This window comes from Hyperolius riggenbachi, chromosome 8, assembly GCF_040937935.1.
Source record: "Hyperolius riggenbachi isolate aHypRig1 chromosome 8, aHypRig1.pri, whole genome shotgun sequence".
Taxonomy (NCBI): Eukaryota; Metazoa; Chordata; class Amphibia; order Anura; family Hyperoliidae; genus Hyperolius; species Hyperolius riggenbachi.
In genome coordinates, this window is record NC_090653.1 from 22,245,059 (window position 1) to 22,265,858 (window position 20,800).

The 20,800-nt window shown below is 47.7% G+C and overlaps 1 protein-coding gene and 1 pseudogene across 1 annotated transcript in view; one reads left to right on the forward strand and one right to left on the reverse strand.

Annotated features, from left to right (window-relative positions):
• Positions 1-5,009: 5,009 nt before the first annotated feature.
• The window catches only part of RPS6KA6 (ribosomal protein S6 kinase A6), a 127,388-nt gene continuing 111,597 nt past the window's right edge, over positions 5,010-20,800 (forward strand). The window contains exon 1 of the mRNA XM_068249264.1: positions 5,010-5,162. Coding sequence (XP_068105365.1) covers positions 5,112-5,162 — 51 coding nt within the window. The 5' untranslated portion in view covers positions 5,010-5,111. The remainder of the gene's footprint in view (positions 5,163-20,800) is intronic.
• Positions 20,534-20,675, reverse strand: LOC137529173 (U2 spliceosomal RNA; annotated as a pseudogene).

Consider the following 20,800-nt stretch of genomic DNA (forward strand, 5'->3'; position numbering starts at 1 on the left):
CGATCACTGTGATCGAATCTGCTGTGAAATCGTCGCACAAACGCTGACAGAACGATTGATTTCCATCCGAAATCAAACGTTCCCGTCGATCCGTCCGTGCGGAAGATTTTTCTCGATCGCTGGAGGGTCGGGAGTGCGTCGATAGCGGCGTTCGAATGCCCAACGACCGACACAATACAGCGGAGATACATTACCTGTTCCGGCCGGCGCAACTCCCCCGGTCTCCGCTGTCTTCTTCTCCGCCCCCGGGCTCCAGCCTCCTTGAACTTCCTGTCCCGGCAGGAAGTTTAAACAGTAGAGCACCCTCTACTGTTTAAACTTCTCCTGGACAGGAAGTTCAGTCAAGCAAGCCAGACGGACCGGAGACCAGCGCGGAGAAGAAGACAGCGGAGACCAGGGGAGTCGCGCCGGCCAGATCAGGTAATGTATAGCTGGCGGGTGGCAGCTTCAAAGATTGTGATCGGTTTCATGCTGAAATCGATTCACAATCTGTTTGCAGTAAAGGCAGCCATACGATCCTTCTCTGATCAGATTCGATCAGAGAGGGATCTATCTGTTGGTCGAATCTGATGGCAAATCGACCATTAGTGGGATTTGCAATATAAGTGGAACGATGACCCAGGTAGGTAGGTGAATTGGGTTGGGTAGGGAAGTTGCTTGAATGTACTTGGACGGACAGGTATATGGCATGGTAAAGCAAAATGGACTGAAGGGGTTTGTAAATTGGTGGGATGAGCCAGGTAGCTTGGTGAGGTCAGGTAAATAAATGGGACTTGCCAGGTAGGTGGGGTCAAGGGAGAAGGTGGGATAGGTGAAGAATGTGGGTAGGTGGGGCCAAGAAAGTAGGTGCACAGGCTTGAAAAGTGAGTAGGTGGAACCAGGTGAGCAGATAGGATGGACGAGGAAAGGGCATAGGTGGGGCCATATGAGTAGGTGGCATGGACAAGGAAAGCCAGTAGGTGGGACTAGGAGGCAAGGGACAGGTATGTAGAAGGGATGGACCAAGAAAATGAATAGGTGGCTGCAAGGGAGTATCTGCAATGTGTGTAGATGGAAGTGACCAGAAAAGTAAATAAGCAGGGCCTGAAAAGTGGGAAGAGTGGCTATCTGAGTAGGCATAATGAGTAGGTGTAAAAAAACTGGATGTGGGAACAAGTGAGTAAGTAGGATGGGCAAGGTAGGTGGGACTGGATGAGTAGGCGGGTCACACAAGTAGGTAGCATATGATGCATGAAATTTGGGTGCCGGAGAGCCGTGGAAATTTGACCACCGCCATAGGCGCCCACAGAAATATTGTATTCAGAAGGAAATTTGGGAGCTTGAAGCACCCAATGAATGGCAGGCCAGGGCCACCCACTAGGGAAACTGCGGTTATATAAAGTGGGTGCTTGCAGTCTCCAGTTTCCCCAACTCCCAACAAATTTCCTTCTGAAACCGATATTTCTAAGGGCGCCGATAGTTACTATTTTTTGGTGGCAGGTTTGCTGCGGGTGTGGGAGAGGCGGTTAAGGCTAGGAGTCAGGAAGGGAGTTTGTGCATGGGGATGGTTAAGGATAGGTATGAGGAAGGGGGTTTGCATCGGGAGATCTATTTAAGGTTAGTCGTAAGCAGGGCCGGCCCTTGGCAGAGGCCAGAGAGGCTCCAGCCTCAGAGCGCAGTGTAGGAGGGGCGCACAACTCACTCAGCTATCGTTCCCCCATTGTGTTTTAAGCAGAGAGAAATAAAAAAGGGCACACATGGCAGTGACTGCAAGCCAGATAACTAGAGATTAAGATGTTAGGGGTGTAGAGGCCCTGGGGCGCCTCTTAGTCTAGTAGCAGTGTGTGATGGCTGGCCTGGGAGGGATGGAGGGGCGCACTTTGGTATCTCAGCCAGAGCAGGGACAAGGTCCTCCAGCACCCAAGGCTGAGACACCAAAGTGCGCCCCTCCATCCCTCCCACCCCAGCTGTCACACACTGATTGCTATTAGACTAAGAGGGCCACAGGGCCCACAACCTCCCCAACACCTTAATATCTAGTTATCTGGTGTGCAGTCACTGCTATGTATCCCCTTTTCTTATTTCTTTCTGCTTCATACACAATTAGGAATGACAGCTGAATGAAATGTGCACCCCCTCCTACACTGCGCCCTGAGGCTGGAGCCTCTCCAGCCTATGCCTCGGCCCGGCCCTGATCTCAGCCTTGGGTGCTGGAAGACCTTGTTCTGGCTCCGGGCGTCAGGAAGGCTGTCTGTATGTGTTGGGGTGGAGCAGTTAAAGTTGGGTGGGGAGGTTTTGCTGTACTAAAATATTGCTGACATTTCCCACTGTAAAATAGTAGAATATCGGTAAGTGTACGGATATTCGACTGTTTCCCAGCGCCCAAATGTCATGGCGCCTTTATTTTGCGTATGCGGTAGCATAAGCCAGGTAATGGGTATTTGTTACAAATTAGCGGTCACGACCAAATTGCAGTGGCCGCGTTGGTCTATAAAGTTTCCCGCTGCATAACCTCGACTAGACCAGTGCCTAAATCTGTCTCCTCCCACCCACTTTCCTGGAGTTGTACTAATGAACCTATGAACTTCACCCTCCCATCATTCCAGAGACAGGAGAGGCCAGTCCTACCAATGGTATATACAGAGCCGGGACAAGGTCCTCCAGCACCCAAGGCTGAGACACCAAAGTGCGCCCCCCCATCCCTCCCCCCAGCCATCACACACTGATTGCTATTAGACTAAGAGGCGCTTCAGGGCCCCCAACACCTTAATCTCCAGTTATCTGGCTTGCAGTCACTGCCATGTTTCCCCTTTACCTATTTCTCTCTGCTTCAAACACAATAGGGGAATAATAGCTGAGTTGTGCGCCCCCTCCTACACTGCGCCCTGAGGCTGAAGCCTCTCTCGCCTCTGCCTCGGCCCTGGGTATATATAGAGTGACCAGATTTTTGTAGGTCCAACCTGGGACAGGGAGGGTGGGTGCAGGGGGGGGGGGGGGGGGGGGGGGCGGCGAAAAGTGGGGAGGACTGAAGAGTGCACAGCGATGAAGCCTGGGGGCGTGGCCATAACATTGTATGGGCGGAGCTAACGTAATTATGTAACACCGAGGCATAAGAAAGCAGTGTTTATGCCATGATGTGGACAAACGAGACTTTGCATCATGGGTGTGCAGAAACTGTGTGATGCTAATAGTATACCGTAACCACAAAGCAGCAAACATAGCCATCTATGACCATTAAATAATAAATGCAGTAACAGTTACCCCGGACACCAGAAACTAAATGCAATGGGCAACATGTCAGCACAAAATAAAAGCAATGCGGGCAAACATGTCAGTACAAAATAAATGCCATGCGGGCAACATGTCAGTACAAAATAACGCAATGCGGGCAACATGTCAGTACAAAATAAACGCAATGCGGGCAACATGTCAGTACAAAATAAACGCAATGCGGGCAAACATGTCAGTACAAAATAAACGCAATGCGGGCAACCATGTCAGTACAAAATAAACGCAATTCGGGGAACATGTCAGTAAAAAATAAAAATGCAATGCGGGCAAACATGTCAGTACAAAATAAACGCAATGCGGGCAACATGTCAGTACAAAAACGCAATGCGGGCAAATATTTCACCAGAAAAAACTGCAATGCGGGCAAACATTTCACCAGAAAATTACTGCAATGCGGGCAAACATTTCACCAGAAAATTAACGCAATGCGGGCAAACATTTCCCCAGAAAAGAAACGCAATGCGGGCAAACATTTCCCCAGAAAAGAAACGCAATGCGGGCAAACATTTCCCCAGAAAAGAAACGCAATGCGGGCAAACATTTCACCAGAAAAGAAACGCAATGCGGGCAAACATTTCACCAGAAAAGAAACAATGCGGGTAAACATTTCACCAGAAAAGAAACGCAATGCGGGCAAACATTTCACCAGAAAAGAAACGCAATGCGGGCAAACATTTCCCCAGAAAAGAAACGCAATGCAGGCAAACATTTCCCCAGAAAAGAAACGCAATGCGGGCAAACATTTCCCTAGAAAAGAAACGCAATGCGGGCAAACATTTCACCAGAAAAGAAACGCAATGCGGGCAAACATTTCACCAGAAAAGAAACGCAATGCGGGCAAACATTTCCCTAGAAAAGAAACGCAATGCAGGCAAACATTTCACCTGGAAAAGAAACACAATGCGGGCAAACATTTCACCTGGAAAAGAAAGCATTTACTCACCTGGCAGAAGTCTCCGGCCTCTGGCGCGCTGCTCCCGGGACCACCTTCCTCCTGCTCTTCTCTCCCGCGCTGACAGGGCTACGGCAAGATGGCGCCCAAAGCCCTGTACTGGAGACACAAATAGTCTCCAGTACAGGGCTTCGGCAGCCATCTTGCCGTAGCCCTGCTCGCCTGCCGGTGTCGGAACAGACACCGGAAGAGGAGACTGGAGCGGGGCTGCGGGCAATGAACTGGCACGGCGTCTATAGACGCCGCTGCCAGTTCAGGAGTATAGAGTGGCCAGAGTCCCGAGGCCGGGACGTCCCGCTGCTGAAAGCGGGACGTTTCCTGGGACATCATGCTGCCTGGGACAGCGGACCCCGAATCCGGGACACGTCCCGGGCAATCCGGGACGTCTGGTCACTCTAGTATATAACACTCTCCAACAGCCTCTGCTGCTCTGACACCTGTTGCGACGTCACAGAGAACTCCCCCGAGGAAATAACGAGCTGACAGCCTCTGCTGCTCTGACACCTGTTGCGACGTCACAGGGAACGCCCCCGAGGAAGTAACGCGCTGTGCTGCCTCTAACAAGCTTCTGTCATCCCAGCCTGAGGCCACGCCCCTTTCACGATCCTCCTCCCCTAAGACGCGCGCTTGCCCCTCTGCGTCACGCCCCCTCCGCCCGGCTCTCTTGTCTCCTCTGCCTGCTGTCACCGTCGGGACACGCCCACGCCCCGCCCTCTCCTGGCGCCGCAGCCGGGCAGCTGATTGGGCGAGAGCGGTGGGCGCGCTCCCGTGCACGCGGTGCGGGGATCTCCTGAGTGTGGCGGGTGACGTCACGGTGACGCAGCGGTCGGTTTCCATGCTGCCCGGGTGACGGCGGCCGCCATATTGGCGGAGAGGAGGAGGAGGAGGGATGAGGAGCCTCTCCGAGCGGCCGGGGCTCAGCATGGAGCGCGCCGGACAGGTACGGCCCCGGAGCTGTGCGCGTGCCCGCGTGTGCGTGACCCCCTCCCCCTCCTGTGTGTGCGCGCCGTATACACATCCATCACCCCTGTGCTGCACGGCTGTGCCCCCCTCTCCAGACAGACCTGTCCTGCTGTCCCCCTGTGTGTACATATGTGTCTGTCTGCCCCCTCCATGCCTGTGTGTACAGTATATATGCCCCCTCCCCCCTATACATACATACATCAGCCCCCCTCACCTGTATATGTGTGTCCCTTCATACATACATACATGCCTGCAGTCACCTGCTGCCCCCCTGTGTGTACATATGTGTGTCCCCCCTCCATGCCTGTGTGTGTACAGTATATATGCCCCCTCCCCCCCCCCCTGTACATACATACATCACCTGTATATGTGTGTCCCTTCATACATACATGCCTGCTGTCCCTGTGTGTACATATGTCTCTGTCCCCTCCATGCCTGTGTGTACAGTATATATGCCCCCTCCCCCCCCCCTGTACATACATACATCACCTGTATATGTGTGTCCCTTCATACATACATGCCTGCTGTCCCTGTGTGTACATATGTCTTTGTCCCCTCCATGCCTGTGTGTACAGTATATATGCCCCCTCCCCCCCCCTGTACATACATACATCACCTGTATATGTGTGTCCCTTCATACATACATGCCTGCTGTCCCTGTGTGTACATATGTCTTTGTCCCCTCCATGCCTGTGTGTACAGTATATATGCCCCCTCCCCCCCCTGTACATACATACATCACCTGTATATGTGTGTCCCTTCATACATACTTGCCTGCTGTCCCTGTGTGTACATATGTCTCTGTCCCCTCCATGCCTGTGTGTACAGTATATATGCCCCCTCCCCCCCCCCCTGTACATACACACATCACCTGTATATGTGTGTCCCGTCATACATACATGCCTGCTGTCCCTGTGTGTACATATATCTCTGTCCCCTCCCTGCCTGTGTGTACAGTATATATGCCCCCTCCCCCCCCCCTGTACATACATACATCACCTGTATATGTGTGTCCCGTCATACATACATGCCTGCTGTCCCTGTGTGTACATATATCTCTGTCCCCTCCCTGCCTGTGTGTACAGTATATATGCCCCCTCCCCCCCCCTGTACATACATACATCACCTGTACATGTGTGTCCCTTCATACATACATGCCTGCTGTCACTTGCTGTCCCTGTGTGTACATATGTGTCTGTCCCCTCCATACCTGTGTGTACAGTATATATGCCCCCCCCCCTGTACATACATACATCACCTGTATATGTGTGTCCCTTCATACATACATGACTACTGTCCCTGTGTGTACATATGTCTCTGTTCCCTCCATGCCTGTGTGTGTACAGTATATATGCCCCCTCCCCCTCCCCCGGTACATACATACATCACCTGTACATGTGTGTCCCGTCATACATACATGCCTGCAGTCACTTGCTGTCCCTGTGTGTACATATGTGTCTGTCCCCTCCATACCTGTGTGTACAGTATATATGCCCCCTCCCCCCCCCTGTACATACATACATCACCTGTATATGTGTGTCCCTTCATACATACATGCCTGCAGTCCCTGTGTGTACATATGTCTCTGTCCCCTCCATGCCTGTGTGTACAGTATATATGCCCCCTCCCCCCCCCCTGTACATACATACATCACCTGTATATGTGTGTCCCTTCATACATACATGCCTGCTGTCCCTGTGTGTACATATGTCTCTGTCCCCTCCATGCCTGTGTGTACAGTATATATGCCCCCTCCCCCCCCTGTACATACATACATCACCTGTATATGTGTGTCCCTTCATACATACTTGCCTGCTGTCCCTGTGTGTACATATGTCTCTGTCCCCTCCATGCCTGTGTGTACAGTATATATGCCCCCTCCCCCCCCCCCTGTACATACATACATCACCTGTATATGTGTGTCCCTTCATACATACATGCCTGCTGTCCCTGTGTGTACATATGTCTCTGTCCCCTCCATGCCTGTGTGTACAGTATATATGCCCCCTCCCCCCCCTGTACATACATACATCACCTGTATATGTGTGTCCCTTCATACATACTTGCCTGCTGTCCCTGTGTGTACATATGTCTCTGTCCCCTCCATGCCTGTGTGTACAGTATATATGCCCCCTCCCCCCCCCCCTGTACATACATACATCACCTGTATATGTGTGTCCCTTCATACATACATGCCTGCTGTCCCTGTGTGTACATATGTCTCTGTCCCCTCCATGCCTGTGTGTACAGTATATATGCCCCCTCCCCCCCTGTACATACATACATCACCTGTATATGTGTGTCCCTTCATACATACATGCCTGCAGTCACTTGCTGTCCCTGTGTGTACATATGTGTCTGTCCCCTCCATGCCTGTGTGTGTACAGTATTTATGCCCCTCCCCCCCCCCTGTACATACATACATCACCTGTATATGTGTGTCCCTTCATACATACATACATACATACATACATACATGCCTGCAGTCACCTGCTGTCCCTGTGTGTACATATGTGTCTGTACCCTCCATGCCTGTGTGTGTACAGTATATATGCCCCCCCCCCCCTGTACATACATACATCACCTGTATATGTGTGTCCCTTCATACATAAATACATACATACATACATACATACATGCCTGCAGTCACTTGCTGTCCCTGTGTGTACATATGTGTCTGTACCCTCCATGCCTGTGTGTACAGTATATATGCGCCCCCCCCCCCCCCCCCGTACATACATACATCACCTGTATATTGGTGTCCCTTCATACATACATGCCTACAGTCACCTGCTGTCCATGTGTGTACATATGTGTCTGTACCCTCCATGCCTGGGTGTGTACAGTATATATATGCCCCCCCCCATACATACATCACCCCCTCACCTTCATACATACATACCTGCAGTCACATGACCTTACCTGTGTATGTACAGCATATATATGTCTCCCTACACACACACCCACACCAGCCCACACGCCTTATACCTGTGTATGTATATATGTGTATGTATATAAGTGTAACAGGAGCCTCAGTCTGTATATCTCTGCTGCAAAGTCAGGCATTCCCTCCATGTTGTACCGCACAGGCAAGGGTGACATCCAACTCTGTGAATTTGTGACTTTATGATGTAGATATCACGTGATTTCTTTGCTCCATGGGAGCTGGAATTAGCAGGGACTGGACTGGAACCAGGCACAAGGATAATTCGGTATAATAGGAACCTTAATGATTATCTGACGGCTTTACTAATAAATCATCACTTTTCCCAGTCTTAGTAGCTCCCTGCAAAGTTCTGGTTTTGCCCCCCAATTTCCATTTACAAATGTATTAAAACCCAGCAGTTCAAGAGGGCGCTGTCTACCAAACCATGTTAGTGGATCCCTGCGGACTTTCTTGCCGGCTCACCTCAATTATACTAACGCCAATAAAGGCATAGAGTGAGAGCTTGCACATTTAAACACAACATATGATCCAATATAAATATACAACATATGATCCAATATAAATATATAACATTGCCTAGGATATAGTACACCAATGTAATCCAAGAAAAAGATATCCATGTAGCAAAGCAATAGAATAATGCTGACGTACTCTCAAATAATCAATAAGTAAATGTTTATTGAACAGGGACGCGTCCCATAAAAACAATTAAAAACAGATAGCCGGCAGGGCTCAGTGGCTAACAATACCATATAACATGAATAGAGTCATAAACCAAGACTGGGACAAACGGGGTAGTCTATATATATATATATATATATATATATGCATCACCATCAACAATTGCCATAAACCTAGGGCGCAATATATATAATACAAGTCACTGACCAGTGAAGCATGAACAATGAGAGAATAAGCAAAAAGATCTGCTAATAGGTGGAAAACGTTACACCTAGGATAAGACAGCAAAGGATCCCCCAGAGAAGGGTAGGAATTATTATAAAGGTGGCCACACACCATACAATTTTTTAAATATCTGTTCAATTTAAGAATTGCAATCAATTTTTCTGACTGATTGTAACATTTCAAAAATCTGACCAATGTACCACACACCTATGTTCAGTTTTTCCCCAATTATGATAAAAATGATTGGAAACTCTGACAAAATTGCTTGGGTGTGTATATTAATAAATTGGCAATCTAACACACACCATACAATCTTTAGAAAGATTGAAGAAAAATATCTGGCATTCCGGATCGATAAAAATCAAAGGAAACGGAAAATCCGATCAGATTTTTCAGTTGAGTGAAAAAAAAGCTTTCGATTTTTTTTTTTCGGGAGGTCCGATCGTTTTTTATCGCATTGCCATAAAATCGGATCATTTTATTGTATCGTGTGTGGCCACCTTAAAGTGAACCAGAGACGAAGCGCCCTCTTACCATATAAATCTGTGGCAACATTAGAGAAAACACACACCCTGCTCTCTGTTTCATTATTTACTGTTCAGATTGCTTCTAATCAGCCCTGATAAAATCCCCGACTGAGCATTCAGTCTGGCTTTGTTCAGCAATCTTTATAGCTGAGTCTGTCTTCTCTGATGTCTTTTCAAGCCCAAGCCTGCCCCCTTCTGGCTCTGCTCAGGAATTATTATAGCTGAGTCATTATAGCAAAGCCAGACTGAATGCTCAGTCAGGGATTTTATCAGGGCTGATTAGAAGCAGGCTGAACAGTAAATAATGAAACAGAGAGCAGGGTAGGTGTTTTCTCTAATGTTCCCACTGATATATATGGTAAAATACATGAGGGTGCTTCGTCTCTGGTTCTCTTTAAGACTTACCGCAGATGTCCCAAGTAACCAACAACAGTGCCGCCCCTCACATGTATCTCAAACTACATTGCTTCATCAGAGCGTTTTATCCTATCTTTTTGCTTATTCTCTCATTGTTCATGCTTCACTGTTCAGTGTCTTGTATAATATATATTGCGCACTAGGTTTATGGCAATGGTTGATGGTGATGCAATATTAGACTACCCTGTTTGTCCCAGTCTTGGTTTATGACTCTATTCATGTTATATGGTATTGTTAGCCACTGAGCCCTGCCGGCTATCTCTTTTGAATTGTTTTAATGGGACATGTCCCTGTTCAATAAACATTTATTAAATATTTGAGAGTACTTTGGTATTATTCTATTACCGGAACTTTGCTACACATTTAAACCCTCTATTTCATGAAAAATATGGCAAAGATGACACAGTAAATGTTGAAGCTGAGAAATGAGTTCCTATTTCTGAAAAATGGATGCTTATTTTGAATTTGATGCAACATAAAAAAGCAAATTTCAAATAAGAAGCAGCAGCTAACTGTAAGGGCTCGTTCACATTGCGTTCCGCCTGCAGTAGCGGTCGCATTGGGGTTTTTCGGTCGCAATCTTTTTTTCAAGTCCCGGCGCTTGGGTGGGCGTTCCGTTTCTGCGATGAGCGCTTTTCCCGAGTAATTTTTTTAATTCACTCTCTGACGCAAGTCAGGAAGTGAACTCTTTGACCCGGAAAATAATAAATACAATGTATTTATTCTTTAAAACGTGAATGCAATCGCTCCCCAAAGCAATTTTGTGAGCGTTTAGCGCTCTTCCTATACCTTCCATTATAGCAAAATCGCCCCAAAAATGGTCCAGGCACCGCTTTGCTGAACGCACAGCGCACAAACCGCGCTGATATATCTTACAGACATTCATTGCACAAGCGTTTGGGGGGCAATTTTGAAAATCACTTGCGCTTGAAAAAAAGGGCAAAAACGCCCCCTGGTGTGAACGAGCACTAAATGTTTAGAAATGCTAAAAATAAATAAATAAAATAGACACCTGGAGGAGCATCTCACAATTGTTTTATTTGGCAACAAGTCAGTAACATGAAAGTGCATAAAAAGAGCTCCCCAAAAAGGGCTGCGTGTTTCAATGCTAAATGTGGGGAAGGGTACACCAGTCTGTGAAACCCTAGGCAGGCAAATGCTGCAACTATGTAATATATCATACATGGCAACCCAATAACAGAATAATAACCTTTAAAGCGGAACTGTAGAGTGAAATTAAACACATTGTTTCACTTGCTTCCCCCAGCAGCTGTCCTGTCCTGCGCCAGTCCTGCCCAAGCCTCCGTTCTCCCGCCGCCGCTCCGTCCCGTATCTCGACTTGTAAGTCGAGGCCAGCGCAGCCCCGCCAAGTCTATCCTTTCTTCGTGTTCCCCTCTGCAATAGCGGGGAACGTGAAGAAAGGATACGCATGGCCAGAGCCGCGCAGGCGCAGTGGCCCGGCGGCGAAACCGAAAGTAGCTGGCGGCGGGAGAACGGAGGCTCGTTGAGAAGCAGGGCGGGACAGTACAGCTGCTGGGGGCTGGCAGAAGCCCCAGGTAAGTGAAACAATGTGTTTATTTTCACTGTACAGTTCCGCTTTATATAAAAACATTTCCTTTGTTATAGCTGATACAAATCCTGCAAAAAATCTGCAGTGTGTCTACTTCTTGCTTTCATGGAAGCAGACATAGGGTTAACATCCTGAGTTTACAAATTAGCTGCTCTGCCAAGGCAGTCAGCTGACACAGCTGAGAGATCAAATTACATGTGTGATTAGTCACAGATGAGGGTGGGATTAAATAGTCTAAACTCCCTAAATACATACAGGGTGCCTTTCTCTCTGTTTTCCTTCTGTCCTGTGCAAGAGTTCAGGTCCACATTAAAAAGTTTAGAGCCTAGGTTCTTAACAAATGGTAGGCATAACCCAGGGGGTACTTTGCTTGGGCTCGGGGGTAATTGAATTTGTCATTGTCAATCCCTAGCTATAGCTTTTGATATTAGAAACAAGATACCTCATATGTCAACACATCTGTATAAGTAGGTGTAGTTAGTTAAAGGATGCCCAAGGTGACATGTGACATGATGAGATAGACATGTGTATGTACAGTGCCACATCCTCTGTTTTGGAATCATACCTATGGGCACTGTACATGTATGCACAACAATCGCCCGCAAAATATGACAAAATACACACATGACCCTTCTGTGCCTCATATGTCCCGGTGTGAGTTTCTTGTCTGTCTGTCTGTCTGTCTCTGTCTGTCTCTGTCTGTCTGTCTGTCTGTCTGTCTCTGTCTGTCTGTAACTTTAAGGGACAACTGAAGCCAGAGAGATATGGAAGCTACCATAGTTATTTCCTTTAAAGAAATACCAGTAACCTGGCTGTTCTGCTGATCCTCTGCCTCTAATACTTTTAGCTAAAGACCCTGAACAAGCATGCAGCAGATCAGGTGTTTCTTAGCTGCATGCTTGTTTCTGGTGTTATTCAGACACCACTGCAGCCAAATAGATCACCAGGGCAGGCAGGCAACTGGTATTGTTTAAAGGATACCTGAGGTGACATGTGACAAGAGATAGACATGGGTATGTACAGTGCCTCGCACACAAATGACTGAGCTTTGTTCCTTTTTTTTCTTTCTTTGCCTGAAAGAGTTAAACATCAGGTATGTAAGTGGCAGTTCCTGTCTGAGTCAGGACTGGGTCAGACTACAGTGTGAAACTCACTGATAAGAAATTACAACTATAAAACACTTTCCTAGCAGAAAATGGCTTCTGAGAGCAGGAAAGTGATAAAAAAGGGTCAATAGTTTATGGATTTTAGCTCTGGCATACTTCAATGAATGTGTCATTGAGCAAAAACAATAAAAACAGTAAAAAACTTAGAGACTCCGTAACAAAAATTGCATCTTGTTTTTTATCATCCTACAAGTTCCAAAAGCTATTCTAATGTGTTCTGGCTTACTGCAGCACTTTGTACTATCACAGTCTCTGTAATAAATCAACTTATCTCTCTCTTGTCAGACTTGTCAGGCTGTGTCTGGAAGGCTGCCAAGTTCTTCAGTGTTGTGGTTCTGCTATGAACTCCCCATTCCAGGCCCCTCTATGCACACTGCATGTGTGTTATTTAGATTAGAGCAGCTTCTCTCTTCTCTCTTATCTTTTACAAAATGGATAAATCGTCCTCTGAGCTGGCTGGGCTTTCACATAGTGAGGAATTACAGACAAGGGCAAAGCTGTTTGCAGGAAGAAAAGAGCAGCCTGAAACTTCAGTGCATGAGAGATGCAGGGGGAAAAAAACACACAAATGATCTCTTGAGATTCAAAAGGAACGCTGTATACAGCCTGCTTGTGTATGGATGTATTTTCTATGTGTGGACATACTGTACATCAACCTACTTCCTGTTTTGGTGGCCATTTTGTTTGTTTATAAACAAACTTTTTAAAACTGTTTTTAACCACTTTTAATGCGGCGGGGAGCGGCGAAATTGTGACAGAGGGTAATAGGAGATGTCCCCTAACGCACTGGTATGTTTACTTTTGTGTGATTTTAACAATACAGATTCTCTTTAAAGTAGATTTAAAGAGGAACTCCAGTGAAAATAATGTAATAAAAAAAGTGCTTCATTTTTACAATAATTATGTTTAAATGATTTATTCAGTGTTTGCCCATTGTAAAATCTTTCAAATCCCTGATTTACATTCTGACATTTATTAAATAGTGACATTTATACTGTTGGCAGGTGATGTAGCTGCTGCATGTTTTTTTTGGCAGTTGGAAACAGCTGTAAACAGCCATTTCCCACAATGCAACAAGATTCCCAGACAGGAAACTGCCAGGAGTACCATGGTCCTCAGAGTTTCTTGTGGGAGGGGTTTCACCACAATATCAGTCATACAGCGCCCCCTGATGGTCTGTTTGTGAAAAGGAATAGATTTCTCATGTAAAAGGGGGCATAAGCTACTAATTGGGATAAAGGTCAATTCTTGGTCGGAGTTTCTTTTTAAACATAAAATAAAACTATGGAATATTTAAAAAGTCATTTTTAGGAGAAGGAAGATAGATACAATCATTTATTTCATTAGTTTATTTTCACCCCGGGAAATAAATATGGCAGCCTCCGTACTCTTCTTGCGTCAGTTGTCCTCTAAGTCAATACAGCAGGTGTAACTTTGCTAGGGATGCTTGCTGGCATACTAATAATATCAATCTTAATAATTTTCAATCCAAATCAGTTTGGTTTGGAGATTTTTGTTCATTGGTGATCCCAAACGATCATTTCTGATCATTCATACGAATAATAGTATGTAAACGATCGTTCAGCAAATTGTTGTACAAAATTGCACCACAGTGTTATTCAGACGGCGGACAATTGGAAGTCTAGGCAGTCTCGCCTGCGGGCAGAGACTGACGATTTGGTGCAGATTCAGGCTGCATTTGGCCCTAGTGGAAATGGGCCCTAAGGGCCATGGTCTGCATCGGTGTGTCCAGACACACCCTCTGTGATGTAATACTACATGGGTCGCTGGTGTAATGTCTGATTGCGCTGCCCGGAAGCTCCCTTCCACACTGAGTAGCACGCATGCTCAGTGTGAAGTTAATGATGCTGCTGGAGGTAAAATACTTAATATCTCTGCTTCCACACATCATATACTCCCCAAATTTTCAGGGTAGGGAGGGACCCCCTAGATTACAGAAACCTATCTGGGGAGTGTAGGATGTGTGGAAGCACTTTACAGAGTACATAGTCATGTCACTGACTGTCCTCAGAGGAGCTCACACTCTAATCCTACCATAGTCATAGTCTAATGTCCTACCATATTACTATTATGTATTTATATAGCACTGACATCTTCTGCAGCACATTACAGAGTACATAGACATGTCACTGACTGTCCTCAGAGGAGCTCACAATATAATCCTACCATAGTCATAGTCTAATGTCCTACTATATTATTATTATGTATTTATATAGCACTGACATCTCCTGCAGCACATTACATAGTACATAGTCATGTCACTGACTGTCCTCAGAGGAGCTCAACATCTAATCCTACCATAGTCATAGTCTAATGTCCTACCATATTATTATTATGTATTTATATAGCACTGACATCTTCTGCAGCACATTACAGAGTACATAGTCATGTCACTGACTGTCCTCAGAGGAGCTCACAGTCTAATCCTACCACAGTCATAGTGTAATGTCCTACCATATTATTATTATGTAGTTATATAGCACTGACATCTTCTGCAGCACATTACAGAGTACATAGTCATGTCACGGACTGTCCTCAGAGGAGCTCACACTCTAATCCTACCATAGTCATAGTCTAATGTCCCACCATATTTTTATTATGTATTTATATAGCACTGGCATCTTCTGCAGCACATTACAGAGTACATAGTCATGTCACTGACTGTCCTCAGAGGAGCTCACAATCTAATCCTACCATAGCCATAGTGTAATGTCCTACCATATTATTATTATTATGTATTTATATAGCACTGACATCTCCTGCAGCACATTACAGAGTACATAGTCATGTCACTGACTGTCCTCAGAGGAGCTCACACTCTAATCCTACCATAGTCATAGTTTAATGTCCTACCATATTATTATGTATTGATATAGCACTGACATCTTCTGCAGCACATTACAGAGTTCATAGCCATGTCACTGACTGTCCTCAGAGGAGCTCACAATCTAATCCTACCATAGTCATAGTCTAATGTCCTACCATATTATTATGTATTTATATAGCACTGACATCTTCTGCAACACTGTACAGAGTAGAGTACACTGTCGTGTCACTGACTGTCCTCAGAGGAGCTCACAATCTAATCCCTACCATAGTCATATGTCTATGTATGTGTCCTGTAGTGCATGTATCGTAATCTAGGGCCAATTTAGGGGGAAGCCAATTAACTTATCTGTATATTTTTGGGATGTGAGAGGAACCCGGTGTGCCCGGGGGAAACCCACACAGACACGGTGAGAGCATACAAACTCCATGCAGATACCGGTAGTGCCCTGGCTGGGATTGGAACCGAGGACCCAGTGCTACAAGGCGAGAACTCTAACCACTATCACAGAGCCAACATGCTGCCATTTGATGTTTTCGTGTTGGAGAGGTTTACCCGCTTCCTTTCAAAATGGTGACATAAACATCAATAAAACCCAGAAGCAGACACAGTGGAGACTCTAGGAGGAAGGGTTCCATGGCATGGAGGGTGAGCGTGCATCTGCTGTCACTACACACAGCAGCACTCCGCTCGGATGTGATCCAGGCCTTATATAACGCGCGCATGAGTCTTATTATCCTGCCATTCCTTCCCTGTATACACGGAGCACATGTGGCGGTACATCCTCCTCGCGGCTGATAATCGCGGCGTTACAGAGCGCAGAAGTGTCAGGCGACACCCTCACCCTGTTATGTCGGTGTTGTCACACTGTTACCTAACGGGGTCAGCAGAGTGTCAGCGCTGTGCAGCCTTATTCAGCGGCTTCTGCCTGCCGTCTCCAATTCCCTGCAAACTCCCTGACAGATTATTAAAGAGTGCCTCCGGAATAAGAGACAGAGATTGTCATGTAAAGCTCTGCCTAAATGTCCATACACCAGTCGACCTGCCAACCAGTTCTGAGCAGAGCAGTTATATTCAGTGCAGGAGATTTGGGCGCAGCCGGCGCCACCATAGGCCGAAATAGGAATTACGTCTATAGTGGCGTTCAGTGAGTAACTTTGGCGCCGTCAGAAGACGGAGCAGAAGTTACATTTTAACACAATAATTCGGCCTCCAGCAATAGCAGGAAATGGAATTACATCATTCCTCCACTATCCATGGCGGTCTGGAGGGAGAATAGTATTTAATGCCGCCAGGACTTGTGCAGGAGCAGGGTAAGCCGTGTAACGGCTGTATCCTGCGCCCAAGTCTCCCAGCGCCACATACATATGTCCGCGATCTGAGAGGGATCTACACTGCACACACTGCACTTTGATTTCCAATAGATTTCAGCATGGAATCTATTGAAAATCGTCCCGCTGACATCTCTGTGCCCGTGTGCAGTATTAAAGGCTAACCTGTCACACTGGCAGAAATCCTGGCCGCCTCTTGTGTCCGAGTTCACAGCGAGCACCTGTACCATGTGACGCCGGCTAATGTAGTGACACGGGGAGGCCGGGATTTGCACCATGTGGAAGATGAGCCTTTAACACTGCACATGGGCACAGAGGGGACACATATACACTTGGGGGGACACCAGCTGGGGGATCCATCAGTCGTCAGGAAATTAAGTCTCTGAGATTTGGTGCTGTACAGAGAGTCACTGAGATTTGGTGCTGTACAGAGAGTCACTGAGATTTGGTGCTGTACAGAGAGTCACTGAGATTTGGTGCTGTACAGAGAGTCACTGAGATTTGGTGCTGTACAGAGAGTCACTGAAATTTGGTGCTGTACAGGGTCACTGAGATTTGGTGCTGAGAGTTACTGAGATTTGGTGCTGTACAGAGAGTCACTAACATTTGGTGCTGTACAGAGAGTCACTGAGATTTGGTACTGTACAGAGAGTCACTGAGATTTGGTGCTGCACTGAGAGTCACTGAGATTTGGTGCTGCACTGAGAGTCACTGAGATTTGGTGCAGTACTGAGAGTCACTGAGATTTGGTGCTGTACAGAGAGTCACTGAGATTTGGTGCAGTACTGAGAGTCACTGAGATTTGGTGCAGTACTGAGAGTCACTGAGATTTGGTGCTGTACAGAGAGTCATTGAGATTTGGTGCTGTACAGAGAGTCATTGAGATTTGGTGCTGGACAGAGAGGCACTGAGATTTGGTGCTGTACAGAGAGGCACTGAGATTTGGTGCTATACTGAGAGTCGCTGAGATTTTGTGCTGTACAGAGAGTCACTGAGATTTGGAGCTGTACAGCGAGTCGCTGAGATTTGGTGCTCTAGAGAGCGGCACTGAGATTTGGAGCTGTACAGAGAGTCGCTGAGATTTGGTGCTCCAGAGAGCGGCACTGAGATTTGCTGCTGTAGAGCGATCACTGAAATTTGGTGCTGTACATAGTCACTGAGATTTGCTGCTGTACAGAGAGTCGCTGAGATTTGGTGCTGTACGGGAGAGTCTTGTGGTTACAACCATGGTGGCAGAACACAGCTTCTCTGAGGAATTTAGTTAAAGGGCAACTGAAGTTAGAGGGACGTGGAGGCTGCCATATTTATTTTCTTATAAGAAATACCAGTAGCCTGATTATCCTGCTGATCCTCTGCCTCTAATACTTTTAGCCATAGCCCCGTAACAAGTATGCAGCAGATCAGGTGTTTCCGATATTATTGTCAGATCTGACAGATTGGCTGCATGCTTGTTTCTGGTGTAATTCAGACACTACTGCAGCCAAATAGATCAGCCGGGCTGCCAGGCAACTGGTATTGTTTAAAAGGAAATAAACATGGCTGTCTCCATATTCTTCTCACTTCATCTGTCCTTTAATGCTTGCCATATGTACACATTTTAAAAGTCTTCCTAAACTGTCAATTTAAAAATGTTCCTTTTTGTTTCCATGTAAATCTTCCAGCTACCGACCTCGATAAAATCCATCAGTTAGAGTTGGATTTTTGCACAGATTTTTTTTTTTTTTTTTTTAGCTTGTCTTGGCTCCTGTTGCATGCAACAGGAGTCCCGGTCTGCAAGGCTATTAGCCCCGTGCACGGAAAAAGCGTAAGTGCCCTAAAGCACCCCCACAAAACGTGCACGAGTAGCCACGGGCCCCACAATACAGCAGGGCCCTTCCGGTTGTTCCCCGAAGGGAACCTTCCCCCTTTGCCATCGGCTCAGGGGGTGGCATCCTCCAACACCCGAGGGGTTGAAGGATCCTGGAGTCCTCCGAGGAGGACCCCTACTGTGCCCAGTGGTTACCCACAGGGCCTGGCCATGTGGCATCCCACATGGTCGGTGGCTCCCCCGAGAGGGAGCCGGGTGGGAACCGAAGTCCCCGGTGCCAGCAAGCTGGCCCCGACCTTGCGGCCGGAGTGATAAAAATTCCGCACTCTCCCTAGCCAAAAGGCCGGGGAGCTGCGTTAGTCAGCAATGCATATGGGCAGTACAGACCAAAGCACCTTACTCCGCCTAGGATCTGCCACATCCTAGGTTTTTTCAGGTGCACCTGGAGCGCCACTTCCAGGGGCAGTACGCCTAAGCAAAGCCCTCAGCCCTTCAGCTTCGATCATGGTAGATCCATTCAGTGCAGTTTCTAGGCTAAAATGCACCCAGGGCGAGGGTGTAAAAATTGCGCCCCCCCCTAGGTTAGATAGGTAGGTGCCTCTCAGTATAGGCTAGATTAGGTAGGTGCCCCCTAGTATAGGCTAGATTAGACAGGTGCCCCCCAGAATAGGTTAGGTTAGGTAGCTGCCCCCCAGAATAGGTTAGATAAGGTAGCTGCCCCCCCAGTATAGGTTAGGTAGGTGCCCCCCAGTATAGGTTAGGTAGGTGCCCCCCAGTATAGGTTAGATAGGTAGCTGCCCCCCAGTATAGGTTAGATAGGTAGCTGCCCCCCAGTATAGGTTAGATTAGGTAGCTGCCCCCCAGTGTAGGTTAGATAGGTAGCTGCCCCCCCAGTGTTGGTTATATTAGGTAGCTGCCCCCCAGTGTAGGTTAGATAGGTAGCTGCCCCCCAGCGTAGGTTAGATTAGGTAGGTGCCCCCCAGTGTAGGTTAGATAGGTAGCTGCCCCCCAGCGTAGGTTAGATTAGGTAGCTGCCCCCAGTATAGGTTAGATAGGTAGCTGCCCCCCAGTGTAGGTTAGATTAGGTAGCTGCCCCCAGTATAGGTTAGATAGGTAGCTGCCCCCCAGTGTAGGTTAGATTAGGTAGGTGCCCCCCAGTGTAGGTTAGATAGGTAGGTGCCCCCCAGCGTAGGTTAGATTAGCAGCTGCCCCCCAGCGTAGGTTAGATTAGGTAGGTGCCCCCAGAATAGGTTAGATAGGTAGATGCCCCCAATAATGGAGGGGGGAGCCGCAGGGAGGGCAGCCCGACCTCTCCCTCCCTCTCCTCTCCCGGGCGCCCTCCGTGCTCCCCCCTCAGATGCAGAGTTCGTGAGCAGCAGGGAAGCGCTGTTTAGAACTCACCGGCTGCCTGGCTCCAAGCGCTGCTCTCTCGCCGCTGGTCTCCTCTCTCTGTATACATACTGATACACGCTGCTTCCGGCTACAGGAAGCAGCGTGTATCAGTACGTATACAGAGAGAGATAGAGGAGACCAGCGGCGAGAGAGCAGCGCTTGGAGCCAGGCAGCCGGTGAGTTCTAAACAGCGCTTCCCTGCTGCTCACGAACTCTGCATCTGAGGGGGGAGCACGGAGGGCGCCCGGGAGAGGAGAGGGAGGGAGAGGTCGGGCTGCCCTCCCCGCGGCTCCGGCTCCCCCCTCCATTATAGCGCCCCCCTCCCAACAGCGCCCCGGGCGGCGGCACGCTCCGCACGGGGCAAGAAACGGGGCTGGATCCATTCAATCAGCCCCTGAGAATTATGAACCAGGACGGACACCTTTACTAGAGGAGCTGAGGGGTAGTCCAGGCCCTCTGTTCAACTCGTTCAAGGCGTCCTCCCCGGGAAGGACGAGCCCGGGTTCCCAGTAACATGCCTCCCAAAAACCTCAAGAACAGATACTACACTTGATCTTAGCCAAAAGGCCGAGAAGCGATTTTTGCACAGATGCTGTCCTTGTACTCGATCTCACGATTGCAGATGAAGTGTGTGGCTAGCACGATGATTGCTGTAAATTGGTGTAAGCTGACCCCGTCAGTCCCTTGTGTGTGGAACCCGCCGC